Here is a 26554-nt window from a genome sequence, read left to right on the forward strand (position 1 = left end):
CAATCAAGCTTCCCCATGCAGGAAAGTGGCAAAATAAAGAGACAATGAAGTGGAATGAGCGAAAGCAGGATTGATAGCATTAAGAGGATTTGGGACAGCTTGTGAGGAATTTTCTGGGCTGCAGTGTTTTTGGGGTGGAGTAGCACACTCCAGTCCACACTGCTGAATAAGAGGTATGCAGATAAATGGAGTCAAAGGAATGTAATCATATATTCAGGCCCTAGGAAGCTATCGCTAGCACTGATCTGATGGATGATTGCCTATCTTTATTTCTTGGAGTTAGAAAGTCAAAGTTCCAGTGGAAACTGTAATCGATCATTCGTGTCTGTGCTTTCAGGAGTAGATGGTGGTTGTCCCAACAAACTCGGAATGTGAAATGTTTCTCTTTTTAAAAGTAACACCTCGGGTGAGGTTTACTTGCACTGACATGTTCAATCTTTTAATAAGCAGACAGAGAAAAAAGTTGTATGTTATAAACCAAATTTTATATTGTTAATACTGTAATATGTCTCACTCTGAACCCAAACAAGTAACAAACAATATCTGTTGTGATTTTATCTTTGGTCAGGTCAGCTTGTGTCCCTGCATAATGGAAAAACTCCAGTGTTTGCAATGAACAGATAGTCTTCAGGTTTTCACTACAATGTCATGTTCCGCACAAGGAGTGGAAAGCAGACATCCAAGTTGGAGGGCAAGCTCTTTTTATTTGAAGTCACACAGACCCGTGTCAGATTAGTAAATCCGAGTGCTTTCTTGGCCAGCTTCACCACTGGTCACGGCACTCCTCGAACACCATTTGATAGACTTGGACATCTGGACCAAAGTCAAAGAGTACTTGGCAAAGCAGATACTTTATTGTCCAGAGGTGAAAAGGGACATTTCTGGCTGTTGTTCAGGCATTTATTTTCTTGGAGAAACACAAGCATCTGTTGTTAAGTTAATTTTTCACATAGGTGGGAGCTGATTAGCACTTTATAGTAAGCCAAAGCAGTCAAAGCTCAGGGGAAGCAGAGATGTTCTGTCAAGCATTTGAGTTATCAGCCAAGATTTGTTTCAGTAATGGTAATGATTACTTTGATGCTAATTGAAAAGAAGAAGAAGAACAGAATTTGAATCTGAAGGAGAAAGAAAAAATTATTTCACACCTTTGTCTCCACTTTATGCTCAATCTGGGCTCAGCTTGTCTCAGTCTGTCTCTTTCTCTTCGCTAATCAACTTTTATCTGCAGGACTTTTCTCTTTGATCTCTGACTGTTAGCATCAGACTGCTCCTTGATGTGAGTCTCTGACAAAAAGAGTGAAGCATACGGTTGCACAGTGGGATTCTGGGTAGCCCCAGCGCCTTCACAACAATTTCTCTATGTAAATGAACCCTTGACAGAAGAAGTGAGTAAGGTAGGCTGAATTCAAATCTGTTTCATTGTCTGTCTGCCTGACGGATATTGTGCCTTCTGATAAAGCCAGCTGAGTCCTAAAATGTAGTGGACATCCATAAACATGTCAAACATATGACCCCACAGCTTTACTTTGGGGTTTTTCTTGGGTTTTGTATCTATATTTTTTCTTTTACTTTATATTTAATAATATTACCACTTACATTTTTTACAGTACACTAATTGTAGAAAACTGTGACCTGAGCTGAAGAGCAACCAGAGCAGGTATTATGGTCACAATTAGGTGGCACTTCAACCCCAGTAGCTTAATATTGATCAAGAGAAGCAGCAAGGACATTGTAATAGTTGCATGATAATAGTTATTTGATAATACAAATGCATAATTACTCTGGTGGTAATCAAAGAAGGAATCTTCTTTATTTTACGGTAAAGTACTGTTAGTGTACACCAATGGCCACAAAGAGCCAATATCTTTGCAGCTTTCCGAGCCTTATATTCAGCTAATGGGGCCAGAAAGTAACAACATTTTTGGGGTAACATGTTACATTGTAATATAGTGTAGTTCAAACAATTACATAATAATAAGAGTAATGAGGAGTAAGCCTAGTACAGCTTCCATTTCCTGCCTTACCTGCTTGTACTGTAGAATAGCTGTTCCCACAATATATGTGAAGTGCTGTTTGGGCTGCTAGCTGCTACCTTTGTGTTAAAACTCAAAAAATAATGTGTGTTTCCTCATTAAGATTAAGATTGACGCCCATGTGTTGAGATGTAGCCTAAGGTTTATGTTGTTAAATGGTAATTAAGTAACAAATTACTTTCTCCAGGGAGTAATTCATTAACCTAATGCATTCGATTTTTGAATCAACTAACAATGACAAGACAGTTGTAAATCTGTATACAAGCACAGGAAAGTAAATACTCCACTGCCTAAAGCTATAGAGGACAAGCAGGTCATGAAGCATGTAAAACCACGTAACCTTGTCCCTGAAAAGATAGCAACTGTTTAGATTTGTTTCATGTCTTCTCTTTTGTCTTTCTCTCCAAGACACTCGTATGTCTTGGAACATTATACTGAGCTACCAAATTTTATATATATAGATGTTCATCCATCTATTTTCTTCTGCTTATCGAGTTCATGGTGGAGGAGGGCAGTGCAACAGTGCATTATTTTATAGAAAAAGAAATGAGAAATAATGTAACTCATTACTTGTTTAGTGCACCAACCCCAAAACTCAGTGGCAGAAACAGGCAAGCGAATCAAAGTGTTTGGCTGAGGCATGCGTTAACTGAAAGGCAGAGGCACAACTTGTTTTTTACATCCAGGATCTGTAGGTATCACCTAAGAACATGCTGAGAAATCCGTAATGCATTTTTTAGTTTTTTCAGCATGTAGGCAAGTGTGAGCAATTTCAGTGGAAGTGTCTCCTTTTCCTGTCCATTTACCACCTTTCAAAGCAAAGTGGTGCAATGAAGCAGTATCCTAAATGTTGGAAACATTTTTAAACCTGGTTCATTCCAAATAACTTGATTAAATGCCAATGTGTTAGAAGTGTTCATTGCTGAAATATAGACTTGAATGTGACCTTGTCTTGTAGAGAGACTGGTCCAAAGATCTGCTGCCAGCTTTCATGTTTGATAATTATGGTCTTGAGACAACACACAAGAATGATGACAGTAAAGTAATTAAAGAAGTTTTATTTTATCAATCATGTGGGTAAACAGAAGGTGATGTAAAGGTGCGATGTCCAAAGTCCAAAAAGATGAACCAGTATGTAACAAAGAGACAGAAAGTACACAGGACAGAGAGGGAGCTGATTTGATGGCTTGATACTAATGAGGATGGGATAAAGAGCACAGGAGGAAATCAGCAACACAGCAAGGAAGTAACCTTCATAACAAAACAGGCAACTGAAAGTATGTGGATAAATTTTCTCATCCCTTAAAGTCTTCCTGTATGAATAACACACTGCATCACAGTAAACACAGAAAGTAGCTAAGGAGGTGAGAGAGGTGAGAGAGTCATTGCCTCTTTTTTCTTATCTATTACCAGTATATTTCTTTAACATTTCTTTATTTATTTCGTGGATTGAATTTTAGAAGAAAATTTCAACTTAAAACAAAAATCTGAATGTCTTAAAATGTAATAACCTGCCTTGGTTGTATAATGCACACAGTAGAAATCTGTCAGCATCATCGTGTTTCATCATAACCCTGTGCTCAGAACTCGTGTTAATACATAATCTGCTCTGCATTTACACATCCAGCATTTAATCAGGTTGACGTTGGCTCTGAAGAGTCTGCTACTGGCTCTATCATAACTGTCTTGGGAACAATCCATCAAAGATGACAAACCCTGCTGGAGAACTGTTTTATTTACAGTATCAATCTAAAGCAGTAAAAAACAATTCTTTTCTTACAGTTGTCAAAATTCACAAATTCTTTGCTAAAATATGATTAATAAAATTAGGAATTACTAATTGATTTTTAAAACTGCAGTCACATGTTATAGTACCACATTAGCCATTACTGCTGAACACCATTATGGAGTAAGCTGCCAGTGTGTAGTAACCAGTTTTCTTAAACCTCACTAAAGCCTTTTCCGATACAACTTTTTATAAAGTCTTTTGTCCAAAACCTCTAAACACCTTTTCTCTTTGTATGTCAACAGCACCATCAGTCAAAAGATGTTAATCAGATTGTGTGATCACTCTGTTCACACTGCTCTCATAATATTTTTACCAGCTTCATGCACTACTTTGCGTCAGCTTATTTAGCACAACAACATCAGTTCACACCATTTTCACAGTTTCATTCTGAAAAAAAAATGACCTCCATGATCTCAGGGCTGGTTACAGCCACGGTGAGAAATTCTAACAATATTCACTATTCTAAAGTAAAATTACAATTTTTTTAAACTGCTGGCTGAGAGATGAAGATGTCCTCGGGGCCAGTTTAGCTACAAGGTTGAACTAGAGTGTAATTATATTTGCAGGGCAGAGTTGGGCGAGATTCAGGAAGCCAGGTCCAGTGGGGTTAGAGCATGCTGCTGTGTGGTTGACATGATTGATAGACTCCTCCCTCAATGCTTGCAATGATCCCTCAAACTGTAATGGCCCAGAGAGAGGGGCAGCATGGGAACATCTTCTCAGAGATGAATGTCCTGTACCTGGGGTCCTAAGCCCGGTCCTTCGAAGTCTGAACTGTCAAGTCATCCTCATGCATCGATTGGAAGCAGTGATAAATGCCTCACTGCAGTTAGTACTAGATGCCCATGGAACAGGGTTGCAGGATCCCTTTTTAGCAGAAACCTGGAATTCATTAGCAAAGCCATAGTGGCCCTGACCAGACATTACTACCTTTTTATATAATTATGTCCACTCTGCAAAGTTGCAGGACTGGCTAAATCCTGTACTGCATTTTGTTAAGGCAAGACCAAGAACACAGGAACACAGGGCCTGCCAGTCCTATCAATCAAAGAGTAGCCTAGCAAATGAGCAATTTTAGTTGGACATTTGGAATGGGATTAAAGCAATGATGTGTGCAGCAGAAAGGGCAAAATTATCAAAGGTTATAAGGACTGCTTCTGTATATACACAGTGTTGTCATGGCATTGTAAATAAATAGTACAACAATTCAGGCACATTTTGTACGTTTTCAATAATTTGTATCAATTCACAGCTTTAACATTCTAAAAGGTTTGTGTTGTTGCAAAAGGCGTGAAGGTCTTTCAGAGGGTCTCCTCCCAGCTGGTTATACAAGGAAAAACCTCTAAGAGGAAGCACCAAGGAGGGATCCTAACCAGATGCCCAAACCACCTCAACTATCTCCAGAACACTCTACACTACTCCCCCCCTGCACAGTCTATTTTTGCATTTGGATTGTCTGATTACACCTACTGTCATTCATTTCTGCAATATTCTTCTTAACCTCTTTATTAAGAATTGAACCGTTAAGATACCAGGATGTTGGATTTGTAAAATATAATCTATGTAATTTACTGCTGTTATCAATGAGATTTACATTTAGCAGAACAGAATTTGGTATTGCAGACTTTCTGGTTTAGTGTCTTTATGTGGCAAGAAAAAAATGAAAGCAAAACATGACCAAAAAATTCATGATTAGGGGAGAAATTATCACAGATTTACAGTACAAACCAACGTAGCTCAGAATGGTAGATAAAGAAAATACTCAGTTAAACAGAAGAAAAGAAAAAAGTGAAAAGTGTAATGAATCAGAAATTTGCCTAATCATATATGGCTGATGGGGGGACAGCAAGAGATTGGGCTAACTTTATTGGATTCCTTAGAGGACTAAGACATAGAGAAACTCTCATATAGCTAAAGGTAAGAAAATGTAAGCCAAAGCTTAACTGACCCTTACATTTCTATACCCACAATCAGCCTAACTAAGATCTGCAAATGGTACAGAAATATTGAAGTTATTGGGGTTTTTTCATAACTCACTGAACATATCAGTCGTATATCAATGTTATTTCTGGGGAAGAGCTGCTGTTGTGGGAACAATATTAGGCATGTGCAACAGGGCTAAATGGGGTATAGGTTACTGGGAGTTCAAACTCAGATGGCTGTGCATTTAAACCACCAAACAGAAAAGCAACCCATCATGTTTATGACCCCAAAACCCAGTGAAAGAGAATCTTGACTTCATACAATTTCATTCTCTCTCAGCTTTTATGATATACTGATTTCATAATGCCTCAACATGTAAATCATGCGGTTTGAATCAAACTGAGCACACTCTTTATTCTCTGTCTGCCTGCAGACACAAGGGAGAGAATTCAGAGCATAACCAAAGTCTTGACATGTCTCTGTGAATAAGGGAATTAACTTATAAACTCATAAATATGTTGGTTGCAAAAGGAATTACCCATCCTATTCAAAGCTGTTCATCTTTTCAAAATCCCCCTTTTCTCTATGCAAACACGAGCTATTCATTTGAATAATTCTCACTAAACCTGTCTTATCCACTTGTTTTCCCTTTGAGAGGCAATCACCCGTTGTCAGCTTGTAATTTATGACCACATGCAAATCTGCCGCAGTTTTACAGGATTGCATTAGTATACATTCTTGTTATTGTGAACCATTATGGTAAATGGGGAAATATATGCTTTTTAATGGAAAAAGACAAGGTGGATCTTGAGTTTTATGTGTTTCTGAGACACTGAAAGCAAGATGGATTATATTTGCATTGCTACTTTTTTATTATCCTAATTATGCAAAGAGTTTACTGCTGTGAAATGCTTTTAAAAAGCTTGTGAACAACCAGCTTCTCTGTTAATTAAGATACATCCAGATTCTTGTTTTTTGTATTCATGCTTCCCAAACAAGTTGATTATTACCCTAGCTGTAACTGTTGGTTACCAGGTAACCATGGTTAACAGCTAAGACATCCAATGCATTCATTGGAGTATTAACAGCTAGGCAGCACTAAAAGCTTGGCTAAATGTGGCATGTTTTATACAGCACTTTGAGTAATGCCGGAGAATTGAAAAGCGCTATATAAGTATCAGACCATTTGAATCCAATTTTATACAGCACCAAATCTGTCACGGCCTGGAGGTTCAGCTGGTCGCTGATCAGCTGTGTCTCTCTCTCTCTCTCTCTCTCTCTCTCGCCAGGGCGGAACTCATTATGGGTTCACGCCCCTTGGCCCACGCCCTCGGAGGAGGAAACACCTGTGCCTCATCAGTGTGGATGGCATTTAAGCCAGGAAGCAACGGCTGTTCTTCGCTGGATCGTTGTGAGAATCGCGTCGGTGAAAGTCGGGCGTCTAGCAAGTGTTTTTCCATGTAGTTGTGTTTTTGGAATCTAACGAGCGTTTCTTTGTGTGCAGACCCTCTGATCTGTTTTCCCTGGTGTTCCCTGAGTGACGAGTGTTCGAGTGGATTCGTGTTTGGATTGTTTGGAGAGAGACGAGAGTGTTCACCTGGATTTCCCCCGGAGCCCTGCCCCTCTCACAAGCCTGCCACAAGGCAAATGTTACATTGTAAGGTAGACCTTACAATAATACATACAGAGAAAAACCCAATAATCATATGACCCGCAAGCACTTTGGCGACAGTGGGAAGGAAAAACTCCCTTTTCACAGGCAGAAACCTCCGGCAGAACCAGGCTCAGGGAGGGGTCGGCAGGGATGGCCTACAGTCTTTACTTAAGTACATCCAGATGTAGTAAATTTCTTTAGTCAGCTCTTTTATCCATAATTTTTCTTTAATATTTGTAATCCCACTGTAGATATTGACATTTAATGGCAAATCAACATGTCACATACTGTTCAAAGCCTTTTAATTCCTTTTTAAGTCTTTATCATTTGGTTCAAAATTGACGTTAACACACTTTAATTTGAAAAAGAAACTGCACTAATGAAACCAACAAAAGGAATTAAAAACCAGTCTCTAGCAGGGGTATAGACAGAATGTGTGTTTACTTTTATCTTATTATTATTACTTGGAATCTCCCCACCTTCCCACATACGAAAGTGAAGAGCAGAAGCAGGACCCCAAGCACAGATTTGGCACGATATGACACTGACTAATGCGGATACAGCATGAAAGGAGGATGTGTGGTTTGATTTGTGTTGTTAAATTGTAAAGGTGCAGAAACTGTATGGAGGCTAAAACAGCTCAAACAACGTCCCCTCTATAGTATTTACCAGGAGGATTTGTAGGAGGGTATCAGCTGAGCCACTAGCTGATGTGGCAAGCATTATTTTTTAATTTTTGTTTGTTTGTTTTGGGTTTAGTCTTTATACTGTCCTTGTTACTTTAACCACTGAGATGTTGACATGGTGTGTCTCAATCCAGATACTTCCTTCTGTACACTTCATGTAGTACATTATATATACAGTTTAATGTTTATTTATATAATGCAGTTTTTTTGCACTACTTTGTCAAAGGTAGAAAGGGAAAAAAACATTTCAAACATATTTATGTGATTATTGTAGCAACTAGGCTTCTACTTTTAAATTAATAAAGATTCAAATTAAACTGTCCACAAAGTCTGTGCTTTATTTACATTGACTAAATAAATGAATTATTGCAAAGGTCATTTTAGTCATTTTGTAAGGTAAACTCTAAGGGGTCCTGACTGCACCCACAGTAAAAACCAATGATTTTAGAAAACACTCATCTTTAACGCTATCATTGGTACAAACAGATCTTTTAGCTCCCCCTTCTGGTAGATTTGTGTAAGATCGACCAAGACAAATGCCCACATCAAACTGTTTCTCCTGTATAAACAAGCAGCTATCAGATGGAGCTGACCCTATAAAAACACCAGATTACAGTCTGAGAATAGTGTTGACCAAACAAAACCCTAGCCACGTCAGCATAAAGCAACCAGGTGACCATCTGAGAATTGTTAAAACAACAGCTAAGACTTCCACGTAACCCATTTGCTGAGTCTGACCATCTACAAAAGCAACAAGTGAATAAAACAAATATAAAAGAAACAAAAAAAGGCCATACAATATTCAGATCTGTGATTCTGTACTTAACATATGTCCCTGTTGTTTTCTTACCTAACCTAACGTTAGGGTCTAAGCCACTAATGACATTTTAGAAATTTCAATAATCAAAACCTGAAGGGTTTGATTATTGAGGGAAGTTGCGATTTATCCCAGTGTCATTGTCCTTACACAGTCACGTTTCATCAGTATTTGTGTGTATATGTGATGTGTTGGTTGTCTGTTTGTTTGTTTGTATGGACATACTGCAAATCAATTTCCCGTTAGGGACAATAAAGTTACCACCACCACCATAAAGTATTTTTAAGCTGATCACTTATTTAGCATTGAAATTTCAGTCCCAACTACAATGATGATTCAGATGAACATTTTTTTCAATGTAGTCTTGCTTTAAATACATAAACCCATAAACAGTACAAACACTACACTAGGTCCACATAAACACAAATGCCAAAACAACACCAAACCAAAACACGCATCTGACCTTTTCCTTCAATACCTTAGTAACACATTATGCTATTAAGCATAGTTATTATAGTCTGCACCGACGCTGACGCTTCATGTGGTATAACTGTACTACTTGATTCTACTATGTGTAATACGCCTAGAATTATGCAGTCTGCCACATTTCAACTAAACTTTCTTCTGCGATTTTGTGTTGCGTACTAGTACTTCCATCACAGTTGATTCCTTTTTTTTTTTTTTTTTAAATTAAGCGTTATAAGTGACATTTGCCCCAGGCCCATCAGTCCTATATTTGCTCTTAATACACCTGTAACAGACAACTTTGAACTTTTTTAGCTGTACAACATAAAACCATTGATTTGAAGCCACAACCAAAAACACCACCATGATTCTGTCACATTGGTCATCTTTCATCTGTGGAAGCCCAGAATGGTACAGTGTGTACCTGGGTTTAGGAACACAGTTTAAAACCATGGATATGTTGTGGCCTCAGTGAATGATAGAGCTGAAAATTATCAACCAACCCTGATGTTCAACATAAACTTTGACTTAAGTGTCCACTTACTTCTCTCTGTTAGATAAAAAAAAAAAAAAAAAAAAAAAAAAACATTTCCAATGATGAAGATGAGTCAGACTTTAAATTGCATTTAAAAACTGTTGGAAGATATCAGCAGGCTATGAGGCAGGGGTGCAAACGGACCGGCAGCACCGCCCTGTGGTCACATTGGGAAGTTACATCAAACAATTTAGTCATAGTTGGTGCAAGTTGCCAAGAAACCCATGAACCCATGTAGTCTTTCTCTCTCACACAATCATGTTTGTATCAATTAACAGGACATTGAATTCACCTTTTTTATTTGCTGGAGGCTTGCTCAAGCCTTAATCATAATGTTTTCTTTGCCTTTCCCCTAATTTTATAGCAGAAATCAGTATATTTAGACACGTAGACTAAATGAAGATAACGTGCTGAAGCTCAAACTGATCAACAGAATAGCAAAGAACAGTGATTTAACAGACACTGAATGTGACATCCTTGTTGGTGCCAGAATTCAGATGAGAATGATGAGATTGCTTCTACCTGATAGGATGGAAGCAGTAACTAAAAAAACATCAATTAAAAAAATCAGAGTAAACAGAAGAGCTCATTGTACTGCAACATGGATGCAATCAACTTATCGCATTACTGAGGTGTTTCTGAAGCTTAGGTGGCTTAAATAGTAGCGTTCTGCTCATCTGTGTTTTTGGCTCAGGTGTTTCTCATCTTCCCCTTGGCAATACTTCACATGTTTTTTGCAAGATTCAGGTCAGGGGAGTCAGTTGGCCAATCAAGAACAGTAATATGATGATTTGGTAGTAGCCCTGGTAGGTGCTGAGTCCTACTAAAAAAGGAAACCTGGATGTTTATAAAGTTGATCACCAAATGGAAACATGAAGCGCTCTAAAATCTCCAAGTAGACAGTTGCATTGACTTTGGACCAACCAACCTCAGAATACAACATGGCACCCAAATCATCAGAGACTGCAGGAACTAGACACTGCACTTCAAACACCTTGGTTTCTGTCCTTCTCAACTCTTCCTCCAGATTCTAGGACTTTGATTCCAAGCCAAGTCCTCAGTCATTCCCATGACAGCATTTATGTGTACTGAATTAGACTAAGATACATGGTATTTATACAGTTTGTACTTGCATACACAATGAAAACAGAATATTAGTTTACATTTTTTAATTAAATCATTTAAAATATGAACTTTTTGACAGTATTCAGATTTGTTCATATACACTAGTTTATTTACTGAAATTGAACTATAGCCGGTGTGCAATACCATTTTGTACCATGAGATGGTGTAGAGAGTCCATCCATCTCCTTCCACGTAGCCAATTCAGGGTTGTTGAGGGGGTGCTGGAGCCCCATGGATGTCTTGGACACAGGTAGAACACAACAACTTGTCACAGAAAGACCCCAACTCTGGATTTGAGCCCAGGACCTTCTTGCTGTGGGGTAACAGTGCTAATCACTGCATCACCATACCACAGGGTTTACAGAGTTAATGTCCTAAACGTCATAGGGTGAGAGGCACCCTGAACAGAGACCTGTTTAACAACTCTATTCTATAACAGTTTTTACAAATTGATCTATGGGACAAGGAATTCCAGGTAAGTTGCAACTTTTTTTGAAAGGTAAAAAAATTGGTAGGCAGTATGGATATGAATAAAACACAATATATACTGACAACAGACAGCGTGAACAATGGCGCTTCCTGTTATATAAAATGTCCACACAATGAGAACCTGCGATGTGTTGACCCACTCTGTCCTGTTATTAAGTGCAGCCTGAGACGAACCTTACAGCAGAGCTCTGTACCACAAAGTTTCACATACAAAAGATATCTTATTATCATTTACCCTAATGTCAGAAGGGCTGATCAAGTTAATCCACAGTTTAATACACTAGCAACCAGCCTTTTCACATAAACGGGGTGGTGTTGGTAGAATGTCACCAATCACAAAACTCCAGGCAACAAAGTGATTTATTTTAAACAAATCTTCCTACTAGAACAGCAGCGTGAACGTAACAGAAAGACACTGTGTGGTTATGCAAGTTATTTAAGTAATGTTAAAATCACTGTATTGGTGTTTGTGCATTTGAAGTTCCATCACCTAGTTCATCCTATTGGAATGCAGGAAGTAGAACTAATAAAAAGCTGCATAAGTTAACAGGCTTTTCAACATAACCCTTACATCAGGGCATAGGATTTCCTGCTGGTTGATAATCCACTGTTTCATTAAATAATAATAATAATAATAATAATAATAATAATAATAATAATAATAATAATTACACCTGAAGTTAAGGACCTTCATAGTACAGAAAACTAGGGTTGAATGTCATATGGCAATGGATCCTGCTGAGAAGCAAACCACCTTTCTAATGCTGAAAACCGAGGGTTAGCCCTTACGTTACCTGGATTAGCCCAAACGCCTTTTCATAGTATAGGCATCAAGCCTCCATTCTACAGTATTTATTATAGGTTATGGAAACTTATACCTCTTTGAAGAAAAAAGCTAATCCCAACCAATAAAAGTACACAGCACACAATGACACAGAAGACAGGACTACACATTCAGACTCCAGAGACCATCACTGCCATGCATCGAAAGCATGGGAAAAAAGGTTTAATGTGTCAGATGAGTTACTCTGATGTCAGACTTTCGTTTTCCTATCAGTGTAAAATTCAAAAATCCAGGCAAATCATACTAAATACAGTTCTTTTAATTATATTAGGCTTAAGGATAATTAAGTTAAAATACAATATGATTATATATAAAAACAAGATTACAATGTACAATTAACAAGAATTTGTGCATGACACTGAAAAAGAAGAAAAAAAATCAACATTAGCTAAAACACCAGTTTAACTGGTTTAGTAAATGCATCAAGAATTTGAATGTTTGTGCCGTCACTTCGTTGTCGCAGCTTCCATTAATAAGAAAGACCCCACAGATCTGAGAGCAGTGTGAACAGAATCAAAAATCACATTTTTCAGTCACAGAGCATCAAACCGTCGTACAATGAATGAGCAGAAGTGTGAAGCAGACAGGTGTGATGATACTGTGATACTGTAGGTGCTTAAAGGAGAAAAAAGTGCATGCAAATAACTGATTGTTCACAAATGTAGCTTTAACAACTACAACAACTAGCTGCTGATCAAAATTCACAGTATATTATGGGGGGAGAAAAAATAAATAAACCAAACTAGACTAAAGTAGCTAATGTTATGCTTCCATTTACATTATTTGCTTTTAGTGTGAACAGAATAACAGCCATCATGGCTATGTGTGACTATGCAAATGGTTAAATGCAGCACAATAGTTGCATTTAGAACTTTTAGTAGTGGTTATTTTGGAAACATGACTTAACAGAGTATGCAGCAGATTTCTCTCAGCACATCTGCAGGACCCCCACGCCCATCTTCCTTTTATTTGTCACCATTTTGTAGCAGCTGTTAGAATTTCTAAAGAGAAAAGCTTGTAGTTAAATAGCTTGGTTAATTTGTCTTATTAGTGACCGCAAGTTTGGTTGTCGTCCTAGAACCCCAAAATAACAATAAATGTGATAAAACAGCAGTGCCTGCTATTCTCTCCAAGACAGCAGATTGAGCTTCTAGGTGAACGTGACGCATTACTCCTTTCATGCAATGGCTCAACAAGTCGTTAGTGGAAAGAATGTTTGCTATTCTTCGAGCAAGCCGAACCAGTTAGTCGAGGGCAACGTAATGCTGTGCTGAAAAAGGCATCTTCCAGTTAAGCGCTCTGTAGGAATTAGGTTAGACACGCATGTTATGCAATTGAGTGCGTTCATTTCAAACAAAACAAGGCTATGAGTGCTGTCACCAACTCCATTCTGCTTTCCTATTTAGACCTTTTAAATTACATTAGCCAGTCAGTTTATTCACAATTTTGTAAGATTTTGTTTTTGTTTGTTTTACTAATATCACAGCCTGGCAGTTGTGCTAATAACGAGTGGCATCATCATAGGACGTCACATCCTGTTCAAAGTATTCCTCCAGCTTCCACTGCAGGGTCTCAAATGTAGGCCGGTCCTGTGAGTTTTCCTTCCAGCAGTCCTTCATAATATCATACAAGACTTTGGGGCAGTTTGCAGGGCATTGCATCCTGAAGCCCTCAGCCAGTTTCTGGACCACCTGAAAGTTTGTCATTGCTGAAAGAATCACAGACTCACATCAGTACTAATCTTACAAGCTGGAATTCTTGCTAGATCTTTGTATTTGATAGAAATCAAATCTCACCTGGGTACGGCATCTGGCCAAATGTCACAATCTCATACAGCAAAATTCCAAAGGACCAAATATCAGATTTGATAGTGAACCTGTTTTCATGAATGGCCTCTGGAGCGGTCCATTTCACAGGGAATTTAGTTCCTTCTTTGGCTTCGTACACATTTTCGCTTTCTTTCTGCAAGCAAAAAAGGCACAAAGATCCAGCCAAAAGTGATCATCAAAGCACATCAGTTTATTCCTGCAGTACAAACATGTGATGTGATCCTGACAGTAGTATAATAGATTCTGTCGATTAGTTTGAGGAGTATTTACAAGTTATGCCTGAAAGCAAGCAATTACATTTAGTAAAGAATGCAGGTTTTCTGAAGGACGTATGACTGGAATGAACAGCATCATGAAAGCGCAGAATACCAATTTCAGTTTTACACTCACCATGAAAACTCTGGCCAGGCCAAAGTCAGCCACCTTGCAGATGTTGTTTTCGCCCACTAGGACATTTCTGGCTGCCAGGTCTCTGTGGATGTAGTTCTGTAACTCCAGAAAAGCCATACCTGATGCCACCTGTGCAGCCATCTCAATTTGATCTGAGATACGCAGTGTTCTACCTTTATCCTCTGTAATCCAAAGAGAAAGCCAGGTTTCTGGTCACAATCCTACACACACACTTTTTTTTTTTTTTTTTTTAAATGAAGCCTGCCGGTAAGGAAGCAAGTATAGTTAGTAGAGAATGCTAGCTTCTCAAAGAATGTATCTATTTAAGTCTGTCACTTGGACAGTAACAAATTCTTTGTTCCGACTACTGTGCCTCTGTGGTAATTTCTATGATTTCATTTCTCTGCCTCCTCACATGTGGCCCCAACTCTGCCAACAAGAGCTCAAACTGCCCTGCATAGATGCATACAAAAGCGTTTTGGATAAAGCTTTAACTTCTGGATATAACCATGAAATTTTCCCTGCTACTGGGGAACTGGATGAACCCAGAATATCAGTTTCTTTCTTCACTTGTTTAGAAACATCAGGACTAGCTCATCTTAGCTTGATGTCTTCTTAATTTTTTCCCCACACAATCATTTTTTTTGGATGAATTAACCACAAAAAATGTATTCTGTAATGGCCTTAAGGACTGTGCTTTTTGACACAGATTACTCTCACGTGTCCAGCAGCTCAAATAGACCAAATCAGTAAATCAGGATATATTAACCAACAGGACAACAACTATTTCACCGCTCACTCAGTTATCTTTACCTCATGGGAGATATGCTTTACAGTTAACATCTGATCTCTTCAGTCAAAACTATCAAATACATAAAATTTCTAATAATTACAAACATCTACTAACCTAGAACCTTAGATGACTCCTGCTAATCTGCTTTAAATCAATGAAAACAAAAGAACACCGAGTCAATCTGCCATATATTACAGGCCAGTAGATAACTTGTAATTGTCTATTTACAGCAGAGCAGAATGAGTCACTCCTCAGTAAGATTGCTATCATCACCTACTTCCTTTAACCAGATTTTTAAAAACTTGAAGTCTAACAATCCAAGACAGTGATATATTTCTTTTGTATGTTCTAAATTCTTTACACAATGCATCTGATCTGTTACTAAAGGATTAAAATCTCGGCACCATGGCCTCTCACTGGCGATAACTTTTTAAAGAACAACAGCAGTGGTGGTCCTGTCATAAAGCAGAAGCTGTTCAGAATCACAGGTGCAAAATAAAGAGTGTGGCTGTCTTACTTTGAAGGTACTCCAACAGGCTGCCATTTGTCATCAGCTCTGTGATTATATAGATGGGCTCCTCCAAGGTGCAAACAGCATACAGCTGAATCAGCTTGGGGTGCCGCAGCCTCTTCATGATCTGAGCCTCTCTCAAGAAGTCCTCGGCGTCCATGGTGCCTGTCAGAGGTGTGTAGTGATTTCATGGGGTTTTTTTTTGCTGATATACAGAATGTATGGTTGTATACTGGCACTCAAAGCAGTTTAGAAACATGGTCATTTTTGTTGAACCCAGCAATGCTAACTGCTCTGCCAACAAATACAACTTGTTTGTGAGATACATTTAACTTTACTTTTAGATATATTATCTTTATTTATTATAGGCTATTTTCAGATGGGTGCAAGTGGGCATCTTTCCAGCAAAACCTACTGCTAATTGGAATGTCAAGGGAATCTTCTAAGAAGCTTTCATGCATAGGAACTTGAGTCATATCCCATTTTCAATTCATACGGTTGAAGATCATATCGGCCCACCCAACTTGTAGAAGCAGTACTTATACGCAGATGTTTTATTTTATACAGCTGTGGCCATGGAAGTCACTGTAAAACTTGAATTTAATCATTTGGATGGATGAGTGAATACTTTGGTAACATAATCCATCAGTAAGGACAGATAGATAGAAATATACCAATTAGCAGTCACATAAAAACACAAAAGGCATATCTTTATGAGCACTGGCAAGTGAAGTGAATAACACAGATTATCTCTTCACCATAGCACCTTTTAGTGGGTGCAAAGGAAAATTATTTCCTTAAATTTGATATGTTCGAAGCAGAAAAATGGCCAAGCATAAGGATTTGAGCAAGTTTGACAAGAGCCAAATTGTGATTTCTATATGGCTTGGTCGGAGCAATGATAATTTGGAGCTCTTTTGGAGTGTTCATAGTCAACAGTGGTCCAAAGAAAGACGAGTGGTGAACCAGTGACCAGGGTCATGGGCCGGAAAAGCTTACTGATGCACGGTGGGACCGAAGGTTGGCTCGTGTGATCACGAGCTACTGTAGCTCACATTGCTGAAAAAAAAAAAAGTATGCTGGTTCAAGATGTCCGAATGCACAGTGTATCACAGTTTACTGTGTACAGCGCTGCATTGCTGCAGAACAATGAGAGTTTCCATGCTGACTCCTGTACACTCCTGAAAGCACCAACAATGGGCGCATGAACATCAGGACTTGAGCATGGAGGAATGGAAGAAGGCAGCCTGGTCTAATAAATCCCATTTTGCTTTACATCATGTGGATAGCCAGGTGTGTGTGGGTCGTTTACCAGGATGCTCTGTGGGAAGATGGCAATCCAGCAGAGAGAGTTTGATGCTTTGGGCAATGTTCTCTGGGAGAACCTGGGGTCCTGCCGTGCATGTGGGTGCTACTAACATGTACCAACTACCTAAGTATTGTTTGAGAGCATGTACACCCTTTAATTGAAATGGTAATCCCTGATGGCTGTGGCCTCTTTTAGGTTAATATGCCATAAAACAAAAGTTGGTAAGGAATGAACACTCAGGGCTGTTTTAACAGCAAAAGGGTCCCAACACAATTTTAGGAAGGAGGTCATAATAATATGTCCCATCAATGTAAACACCATTTTCATTATTAGCTCTAGTATCTAGAAGCATGCATTAGTCAGGTGCTAATGATAAATAGCTTATTATTGGTTTAATAATTTGACAACTTCATCAGCTGATTAACAGTTTCTTTAAGTGAATCACTCTTTTTGTAGTTTTTAAGAGCAGCTCTATTCTGATGAGGTCAGAATGTCTGAGTGTGTGTCGTTTTGTGTACCTGGCTTGAGAGTCTTCACGGCAACTGATGTAGTTTCATTCCATATGCCTTCAAAGACCTCACCAAACTGTCCCGCTCCAAGCTTTTTCAGTAGCTTGATGGAGCTACGATTGATTTCCCATTGGTCCACTGTGTTATAGGACAGACCATAAGTCTGTGGAACTTCTATCTGCAGACAGAAAGAGTCACAGATTTAAAATTAATTAATTAATTAGATAAATAAATACAAATTATGCATCGTGCGTGGCAGCATAGTTTGTTTTTTACCTTTTTGCATGGCTCACCCAGACGTGCACAGAGGCCATCAGACTGTCGGGAGTAATGTTCCACTAACTCCTTCAGTGTTTGAAACGATTTGCTCCTTGACACATAGTACAGACCATTGTCCAGTTTTCTCAGCTTGTAATGCTTCACCCTTCCATTGTCAAGCACTGAAAAATAAGTTAATAAGGCAACATTTGAACATCTCAAACACTATCAAAGATAAAAGTCTGAAACTTTTATTAGTCTTTCTTACTCTCAAAACGAATCATAGTCTGTAATATGGGACAGATAAATTGGCGCACTGGCGATGTAATGACCCTTACAGGAAATGCATGAGACTTTCTATACTAACTAGTTTATATTTCTTTACTTAAAATTATTATTTTTATCATTATTATTATTGTTATAGGATTTTTATCAGAAGAATGATAATTATGTTTGTAGCAGCAATACATTTTTTTAAAAAGTGGTAAGCAAAAGATTTCTATTATAAAACAGCATCAATATTTGGATTGCAAATACTATTATCAGCTGGCTTTAATAAACAAATAGAGCAAAAATTCAACAATGTTTGAAAGAGCAAGGACAGAGTGGAAAACAATACAGATAAGAGCTCAAAGAGATAAAGTGATCCTACTATATTTTATGGCAGTGGAGACCTCGATTAAACTTTCTGACCTTTAAACCATTAGTCATTAAACAATGCTGCAGTGTTAGGGAAAGTGTGCATCCAATAGTATGGGAACAACAAAATGTTAGCTATGTGAGAGCTGACCAACCTTTAGTAACAGTGTCAATGTCTTTTTGAAATATTCTCTCGCATAAGGTCTCTGGTTTTATTTTGTCTTGTTTTAATATTTTACGGTCTACATTTAAAATAAAACACTGTGGCATCCCATAAATGTTTAAACAGGTTCACAAGACTTTTACAAGTCAAAAAGCCACAGTAAAAGCAAACACAAGTGAACTTCCTAAAATGCATGTGACAGCATTATGGTTAAAGAAGTAATAAAGTCAAACAGCTGATTGCTGTCACTAGTCACAGTTCCTACCAGACCAAGTAAGACTGTAGCAAGAAAACCCCTGAGTGGACTAAAGTGAGCAGCTAGTAAGTGTGTTTTATTGGTTAGTAATTCAAATTTTATCGCTAAGAAAGAATATCTTTTTACAATATCACATTACTTTAGCTGATTTCATTCTGAAGCATTTTCATTTATAGGACCCGCCTGGTCCCATATTCACAAACACTCTAAAAATCAGTTACGACAGTTTCAAACTCTAGAGTCAGTTCTAGCAAGAACTTAGAAGTGATTTAGAACAGTCTCAAAGTCTCTCAAACTCTGGCCAAAAAGGGACTTAAACCAAGGCATGGCTGAATATGCAGGGCTGTTTAGGATGTAACCCATTTAATTTTATTAGCCAACTTTCAGAGGAAACAACTTTACATTTCTGGTCATTTATCCAGTTAGAGGAGCGGGGAATAGAAGAATAGGCAGATATTTCACAAGGTTTGGTTTTGGAGTCACATACCACAGAATGGACAAAAACAGTTTAAACACCCATTTTTCAGGTGAGTTTGTGTAGGACATTACACAAGTGCTACTAAAACATTTCCCCCCCTTCTTGATGTCTTATTTTTGCATATTTGTCACATTCATCATCAAACTAATATTAGACAAAGGTATCCCAATTAAACACAAATGATGATGTTATTTATTGAGAGGAGAAAAGCTATTTAAACCTGCCTGGCCATGTGTGAAAAAATAACTGAACAGAATGTATGGAGTCACAGAACTATTAGCATGGGTGCATTGTGTTGCTCACTCATTTTGAAAGAAGTGGCTATACTACTTTAATTAACTTTAATATAGCAAAAAAGCTATAAAATTAATTTGATGACATTGACTTCAAAAGAGATGTTAACTTTGATGCTTACCTGACAGTGAGAGGTCTCCTTTCTGACTTTCACAGTTTCTGACGAGAAAGGCTCCATGCTCGTTCCCTCCAGCCATCAGCATCTTCTCAGCATCCAGCCTCTTGGTGTCAGGGAAATACCATCTGGGCATCAGAATGGAAGCAGGATATGTCCATATTAGCAATGTTGCAGGGAAGACATGTTTCTGGACTGTCAGTGCTTAAAATAAAAACTGCTGACACAGCTATATCTTCTGTCATTTTATTTGGGTTTTAATGTTATTTATTTCCCAAGGAAACCAAGAAATCATCACAAGACAAGTTTTAGAGTCAACTCTTTGCAAGTTTTCCAACACCATGCAGATAAATAACGGTCACAGACAGAAGTAAGTAAGTAAGTAAAATCTTATGGGCAATCTACCAGTATCAGGAATCATGTTAACCACTACACCATGGGCTCACCTTGTGTGTGTGTGTGTGTTCTTCAATGACCGTAGCCCTTCTATAACCAAGCTATGATATTTATGCTTACTTGGACTTTAAAAATCGAATTGAAAGAGTAAAAAAAGTCAAATCTGTATTTGAATGGTCTGACATTTTGAAAAGTTACTGTGACAAAAAAACTTTTTTCCTTTCGCAAATATACTTCAACTAGATAGTTACACAACATTATAACTTTGTTTAACCTGTCAGAGTACAAAATTAACAACACGGAGATTCCCATTATGGGCAGAGTAAACCAAGAAAAACAATGATGTCACTGCACAGTTGCAGCTTAAATTAACTGTACGTTTGCATCAGTGCAAAAACACAATAAGTTTTCCTCTTTGAGTCTTGACTGGCTCATCTGGGTGCTTTCCCTTTTTAATGCTCAAAGCTTGTAAAATCAAGTTAAAACTGAGGGTTATTTTCCAGTATTCGCACACTTCAGACATATACAGTATCTCTGTCGAGAATTAGAGTGAGATTAATCAACAACAAATTCAAAGAGAGCCACATAATGCCAAACAGGCCTGGCAGATGTACAATTCAAAGGATTTCAAAGAAAATTAATGACAGATGTGTAAAAAAAAAAAAAAAACAACTGTCAAGACACCTGCCAGTGAGTGATTTAGCCAAGTCAGGAAATGTAGTCTCAGAGAAGACAGTCCCTAGAAGCCTCCATGGGAATAGACTGCGAGGTTGCCGAACAAGAAAAACTATACTTCTGCAGAAGAGACATATTCAGTTCGAACTGAAGTATGCTAAGGAAAGCTGGAGAAAGAATACCCATACTGAAAGTGCTTCCTTTGCTCTCCAGAAGACCAGAGTGAACATTTTGAGTGGTCTGCACAAAGTCCGGCTTTAATCCCAGTGAAAATCTCTAATAATTTTGACCTTGGTAGTTTTTGTGAAATAATTTTGTTCATGAAGTGAAATAATGTAAGTATCCAAAATAAAGTTAGGATATTTGGAAAAGTGGTGCTAAAAAGTCATTTCTCTGTTTAAAAGCACTTGTGAAAATACCTAAAAGAATTTTTTATAGGAGAACAATAATTGTGTCCTCATCTACACCTGATAATCATAATCTATCATAATCTAATCATAAACTACACTGTCTATATTGGAACAAATGTACCTGCGGGAATATTGAGTCATAAAACTGACTGATTGAGCTGTGACACCGTTTTTCCATTATTAAAACAAAAGAGCTGGTCACTGGAGATCATCTCATCGATAGGATTCTCTCTCTAAAATTGCGGAGTCTTTAGAAAGAACCTTCAGATGACTGATCTAAACTGGCACTATATCCTGAATATAATGTTCAGAGTGCTGTATGTTTCCATTTTTACTAAAGTACTGGTAGTAGATTCTGCTGTGTAAAACTTGATTTCTACTATTACAACAACCATCTCTTCTTAATCACTGCTTATAGTCGAGGCTCTCTACCAGTCCGCGTTACATTTGAGCCAGATTATTTTATGTGGTTAATCTAGATTTGATTAAACTGACAACTAAATTACACACTACAAGTTTTGTAGACTTGTTCTGAACTCACAAGGCCTGACTTTTAATTTTCCATTAGTTATTTACAGATAACAGCTTTCCTGCAGGTACACAATGTGGCAGACTGGATAATTCATTGTGTAATTGCATTATGGAACAGGTCTGCCTATCTATTAGGTTTGCAACTGGACAAACTATGACACAAATAATGCCAAGACTGATTACCTCTTGAACTGGGTTTATTCTTGTAACAAAACAAACAAACAAACAAACAAAAAAAAACCCTGCCATTATTAGTTAGGAATTTGTGTGACGTCATCTTTTTTCCAACAACTAAGCTACACATGGCAGTAAAGAAAAAGGTACACATTCCTGGATTGGTTGCTCTATAGTACCGTACCCTACACAGGATACTGATACCTGAAGCTGAATTTATGACAAACCAATTCTGTCTTTATTCTCAACACTAGAGTTAAATGGCATGAAATGCCAGCAATGTGGCTTTAATGTGTGGTTCTGGTTCTTGTTTATGATCTCTACCTTCAACAGGAATCATTAACCTGTAAAGCTTTCCCAGCATTTCCTGGTCTCAAGATGAATGATTAACTAGTTTCAGCAAAGACTTTAGGGATAAGGAAAACACGCTGTTACATTTTACAGCCTTTTACCCGTGGGACATGACTGACTATTCAAATGTTTTAAAAAGGTCAATCTCAGGCAGAAATAGAACAGTAAAACACTTAAATCACAGGCTCAAGCACTTCAAAAGAATTTTGAGGTACTTCTGCATCTTCTACATTCTGTCACTTTAGAATTGAGAGTGAACTCTAACGACATTGTCTTTACAACACTGTATTTACCATTCAGCTTCAATAAGTATGTTCTTTTTAGTTGTTACTACCAGTTAAGTTAATACAGGTTTCATTGGAAGAAATCCCTTCAAGGAAATTTAAATGACAAAGTAATTTAAGATTAGCTTCCTCCTCACACAAACCTATTCCGTTGATGACCTTCGATGACCATTTGTTGCAGTTATTTAGCATTAATAAATACATTTTTAAAAAAGAAATATCTATATCTATATCTATATATCTATATCTATATACAAACATTTTAAGTGTTAGATTAAAGAGAAAGTTTTACTTTTTGTTGTCATTTTCGACACAACTGATATGAGAGGATTACTCTATGATGAAAATTCCTGCTGTATGTAACCCTTCTGTAAGTAGAAGAATCTGACTGTGCGGATACAATTTGACTTCACTTTCCTTGGAAAGGAAATAAATATCTATTTTGTAGTATTATTGCCTATTTTTCCCTCTCTAGATTATTTTAAACTCTCAAAAAAATATGTGCATTTACTTTGACCTGTAATTGATAACAAAAAAAAATGTTAACTCGTTTTTCAAGTTGTTCTTCCATTCCCAAACAAAACGAAAATGGCTGCCCCCCTCAAAAAACAAACAAAATAAAATAAAATAAAAACCTTCAGCTTGGGATTCAAATAAAACACTTTTTTTTTAATGGTTAAGTTTGATAAATTATATAAAGAAGACTTCACATGATATTTCATACAAGAGCTATACTTACGGTTCGGCATTAATGCTCTCCACAGGCGCCACATAGTTAGCAGGGATGTATCCCTGTTTGGAGGCTGACACCCCGGTGAGGGCTTTAGCGAACCACCAATCACCGGCACTTTTGTCCAGGGCCTCTAAAGTATCCCCGGTGTTGAAGCTAAGATCCTGTTCTGTGCGAGCAGAGTAATCATACAGGGCGACATAATACTCCACATCAGCTGGTGGCAGCGGCGGTAAAATTCTTGTTGAATGAAAGCTCGGTTCGTCTTTGTCAGAAGCGCTCAAGTTTTTAATAACCGTCGATTTTTCCCCACGGTCGGTCTCGTCTGCAGAGGGGTCCTTTTTTTGAAAACACCCCAAAAAACTGTCCCAACAGGCAGAAAACCTCTTTTGGATCTCCATGGTACTTTCGTCAATCACAGTCGGTCATTGTTTTTGTCAGGAATAAACAAGGAAATCGTTTAGAGAATCCGTCCTCCTGTCTTTATGATCCACATCCCATTAAATACAAGCGCATTTATTTTTCCCAGTTTGGGACGGTGGCGGTCTTTGACCTGAACACACGCCCAGCTATCACAGATCGGTGTGAGGGGAAGGGAGCGGTAGTTTAAGTGTGGATCTTCCTGATAGAGGATCGGTCTCACTGTTCAGGTAGCAATCACCTGCACCTGCTCAGGAATGGGGAGCGGCTCGCGCTCACTCTCCACTGGGGTGACGTCATGCCTGTGCTTATAGTCGGGTTAGTCACACGTTATGAATGTGGGAGATTCATGACACTTTTAGGACTTACAAATATTTTTTGTGCATAATTTCCCATTTTTAGAGGCTCAAGTGTAATTGGATAATTGACTGGCAGTTTCATGGCCAGCTGAGGCTTTTTACATTGTTATTTTATCACTAACTGAGCAGATAAATGTATTGATTTTACAGTGAATAGAAATAAATATGCTCATTATTTCTCCTTAATGTGACAATTAGCATATAAATGCTTAGAACTGTCATCATGGAAAGGTTTATCTTTATATATGTATAGTTGTGTTCTCCACTTTGCATGCAGTCCTCATACAGTCATCGGGCTTGAAAACCTTATCTTTAAACCATATCTTACTTATCTTTACTCCTCAAAACATACCTGTCATTGTAGCCTGGTAGTGCTACAATGACAGGTGGTTTGTCCCCTCTAACCACATTTTTTTCCCTCCACAAGCAGACTTGACTTGTCCATGTGTGCAGCTGCAAATTTCAGTCAAGACTGAAGGTGTTAGTTCTGAATCAGAGACTTTTTTCTTGGTTGGCACTGTCTCAGTCATGGCAATGTAAAACTCTATTAACATTTTCTAACAGTTCAAGCTTGAGCCCTGGTGGTTCCTGGATTATTCCTGAACATCCCAATAAGTTTCTTCTCATCAGATGCTGACAGTTTGTGTCTTCTTTCTCTGTCAGTGCGTGTGTAGCTTGCCATCACCAATGTGTAAATGTGTGTGTGAATGGGTGGATGACTGGATATGTAAAGCGCTTTGGGGTCCTTAGGGACTAGTAAAGCGCTATATAAATACAGGCCATTTACCATTCTTGCAGGGGTCTTGGCAAAGTGGTCATATGTGTACTTCCATGGAACTGTGTAAAATGATATCTTGGAATCTGTAGTTTTTAAATGGTTCCAAGAGACCTCCCCAGTTTGTATAAATCTACAACTCCTTCTTTACTGAGATATTTTATGTCAAATGTGTTAATATGTCAAGTGTTTTCTATGTTATATTCGCCATTCCTGACCAGATACAAGTGATGACTAGCCAGGTCTTACACCATGAAGAATCCAAATGAGGATCGTTTTCATTCAAAGTGCTATCAGTGTGTATAGAAATGAGGAGAGAGGTCAGAGTGATTGTCTTACAAACACACTGGAGGCTCTGCCATTTCAGCCTGTGGTGTTGAACATCTTATCAGAATTAGTTGAATTATGAACACAGACAAGTACTGTCAGACTTTGAACAATGAAACAGTATCAGCTAATTGTCATCAGCTTCATTTGTCAGTGTGAAAATGATTCCAAAAATTATGTTGCCGTGTATGTTTAGACCTTGGCTTCAACATTAGGGATATTTTAGAGGCTTGCAGTAAAGTGCTGGTGATTGGTGGTTCGCTAAAGCCCTCACTGGGATTTCGGCCTCCAAACAAGGATACATCCCCACTAATTATATGGCGCCTGTGGAGAGCATTAATGCAGAAACATAAGTATAGCTGCTGTAGTATCATCATGAAGTATCATGTGAAAATAATGAAAGAGCAGATGTGACTGTAGCTGCAGTTTGTATCCATATGATATAATGGATAAAAACAGGATAAAACTGTGTATATATGATGGATAACTATTCTTGATGGAAAAATATTTTAGAAGACTAATTAAAGAAATTGCAAAAAAATAATTCTAAGGTCATACCAAATATTGACTTTAAAGTTCGTTAGATTTCTACAGACTGTCATCAAATTAACAGACTAAAATATATCAAGCAACTACTCCTTACAGAACAAAATCTTACACACATCTCTTTCACCCCAGTTTTTTTTTCTTTCCACATTTGATCTCAGAGGTCAAAAATGTCTGATTTAAACTCACCAATTGAAATGTATTAAAACCCTCCCTTTACTCTTAACAGAAACCAGATAAAAGTATAATTTATATTAATGTGTTGTTGCAGATGATGTTTAGAATTAAATGAGTTTCTTTGCTTTGATGAGGGTCTCTGTACCTCGGCCTGTCACAGGTGGTGAGACAGTTTTCAAAGAACAGCAGCAGCAATGCTCAAGTGATTTTGAGCTGCTTCTGCTTTATGACAGGGTCAAATGTGGAAAATAAATAGTGTTGCCGTCTTACTTAGATATTCCAGAAGGCTACCATTTGTCATGAGTTCTGTGATGATGTAGACAGGCCCTCCCTGCTGCAGACAACTGGACAAGCCCGGGGTGCCAAAGCTTCTCCATGAGCTGAGATTCTCTCGGGAAGTATTTAGGGTCTATTGTGACTAGGAGAGATGTGCAGTGCTTTCTCAACACTGGCACTAAAACAGACTCTCAGATGTTGAGAAAGCATGTTGATTTT

General features: G+C 38.0%; 1 protein-coding gene across 1 annotated transcript; it reads right to left on the reverse strand.

The window, feature by feature from the left end:
• Nucleotides 1–12601: 12601 nt before the first annotated feature.
• On the reverse strand, nucleotides 12602–24086 carry frk (fyn-related Src family tyrosine kinase). Its single transcript, XM_006796242.3, has 8 exons — nucleotides 23465–24086; nucleotides 19911–20032; nucleotides 17978–18141; nucleotides 17711–17879; nucleotides 15890–16048; nucleotides 14580–14761; nucleotides 14157–14322; nucleotides 12602–14068 (listed from the first exon to the last, which is right to left on the reverse strand). The coding sequence occupies exons 1-8, from the start codon at nucleotides 23854–23856 to the stop codon at nucleotides 13860–13862; spliced, it is 1563 nt and encodes a 520-aa protein (XP_006796305.2). The 5' UTR covers nucleotides 23857–24086; the 3' UTR covers nucleotides 12602–13859.
• Between the last annotated feature and the right edge of the window lie 2468 nt (nucleotides 24087–26554).

This window comes from Neolamprologus brichardi, chromosome 15 (genome assembly GCF_056152115.1).
Source record: "Neolamprologus brichardi isolate AB-2024 chromosome 15, ASM5615211v1, whole genome shotgun sequence".
Classification (NCBI taxonomy): domain Eukaryota; kingdom Metazoa; phylum Chordata; class Actinopteri; order Cichliformes; family Cichlidae; genus Neolamprologus; species Neolamprologus brichardi.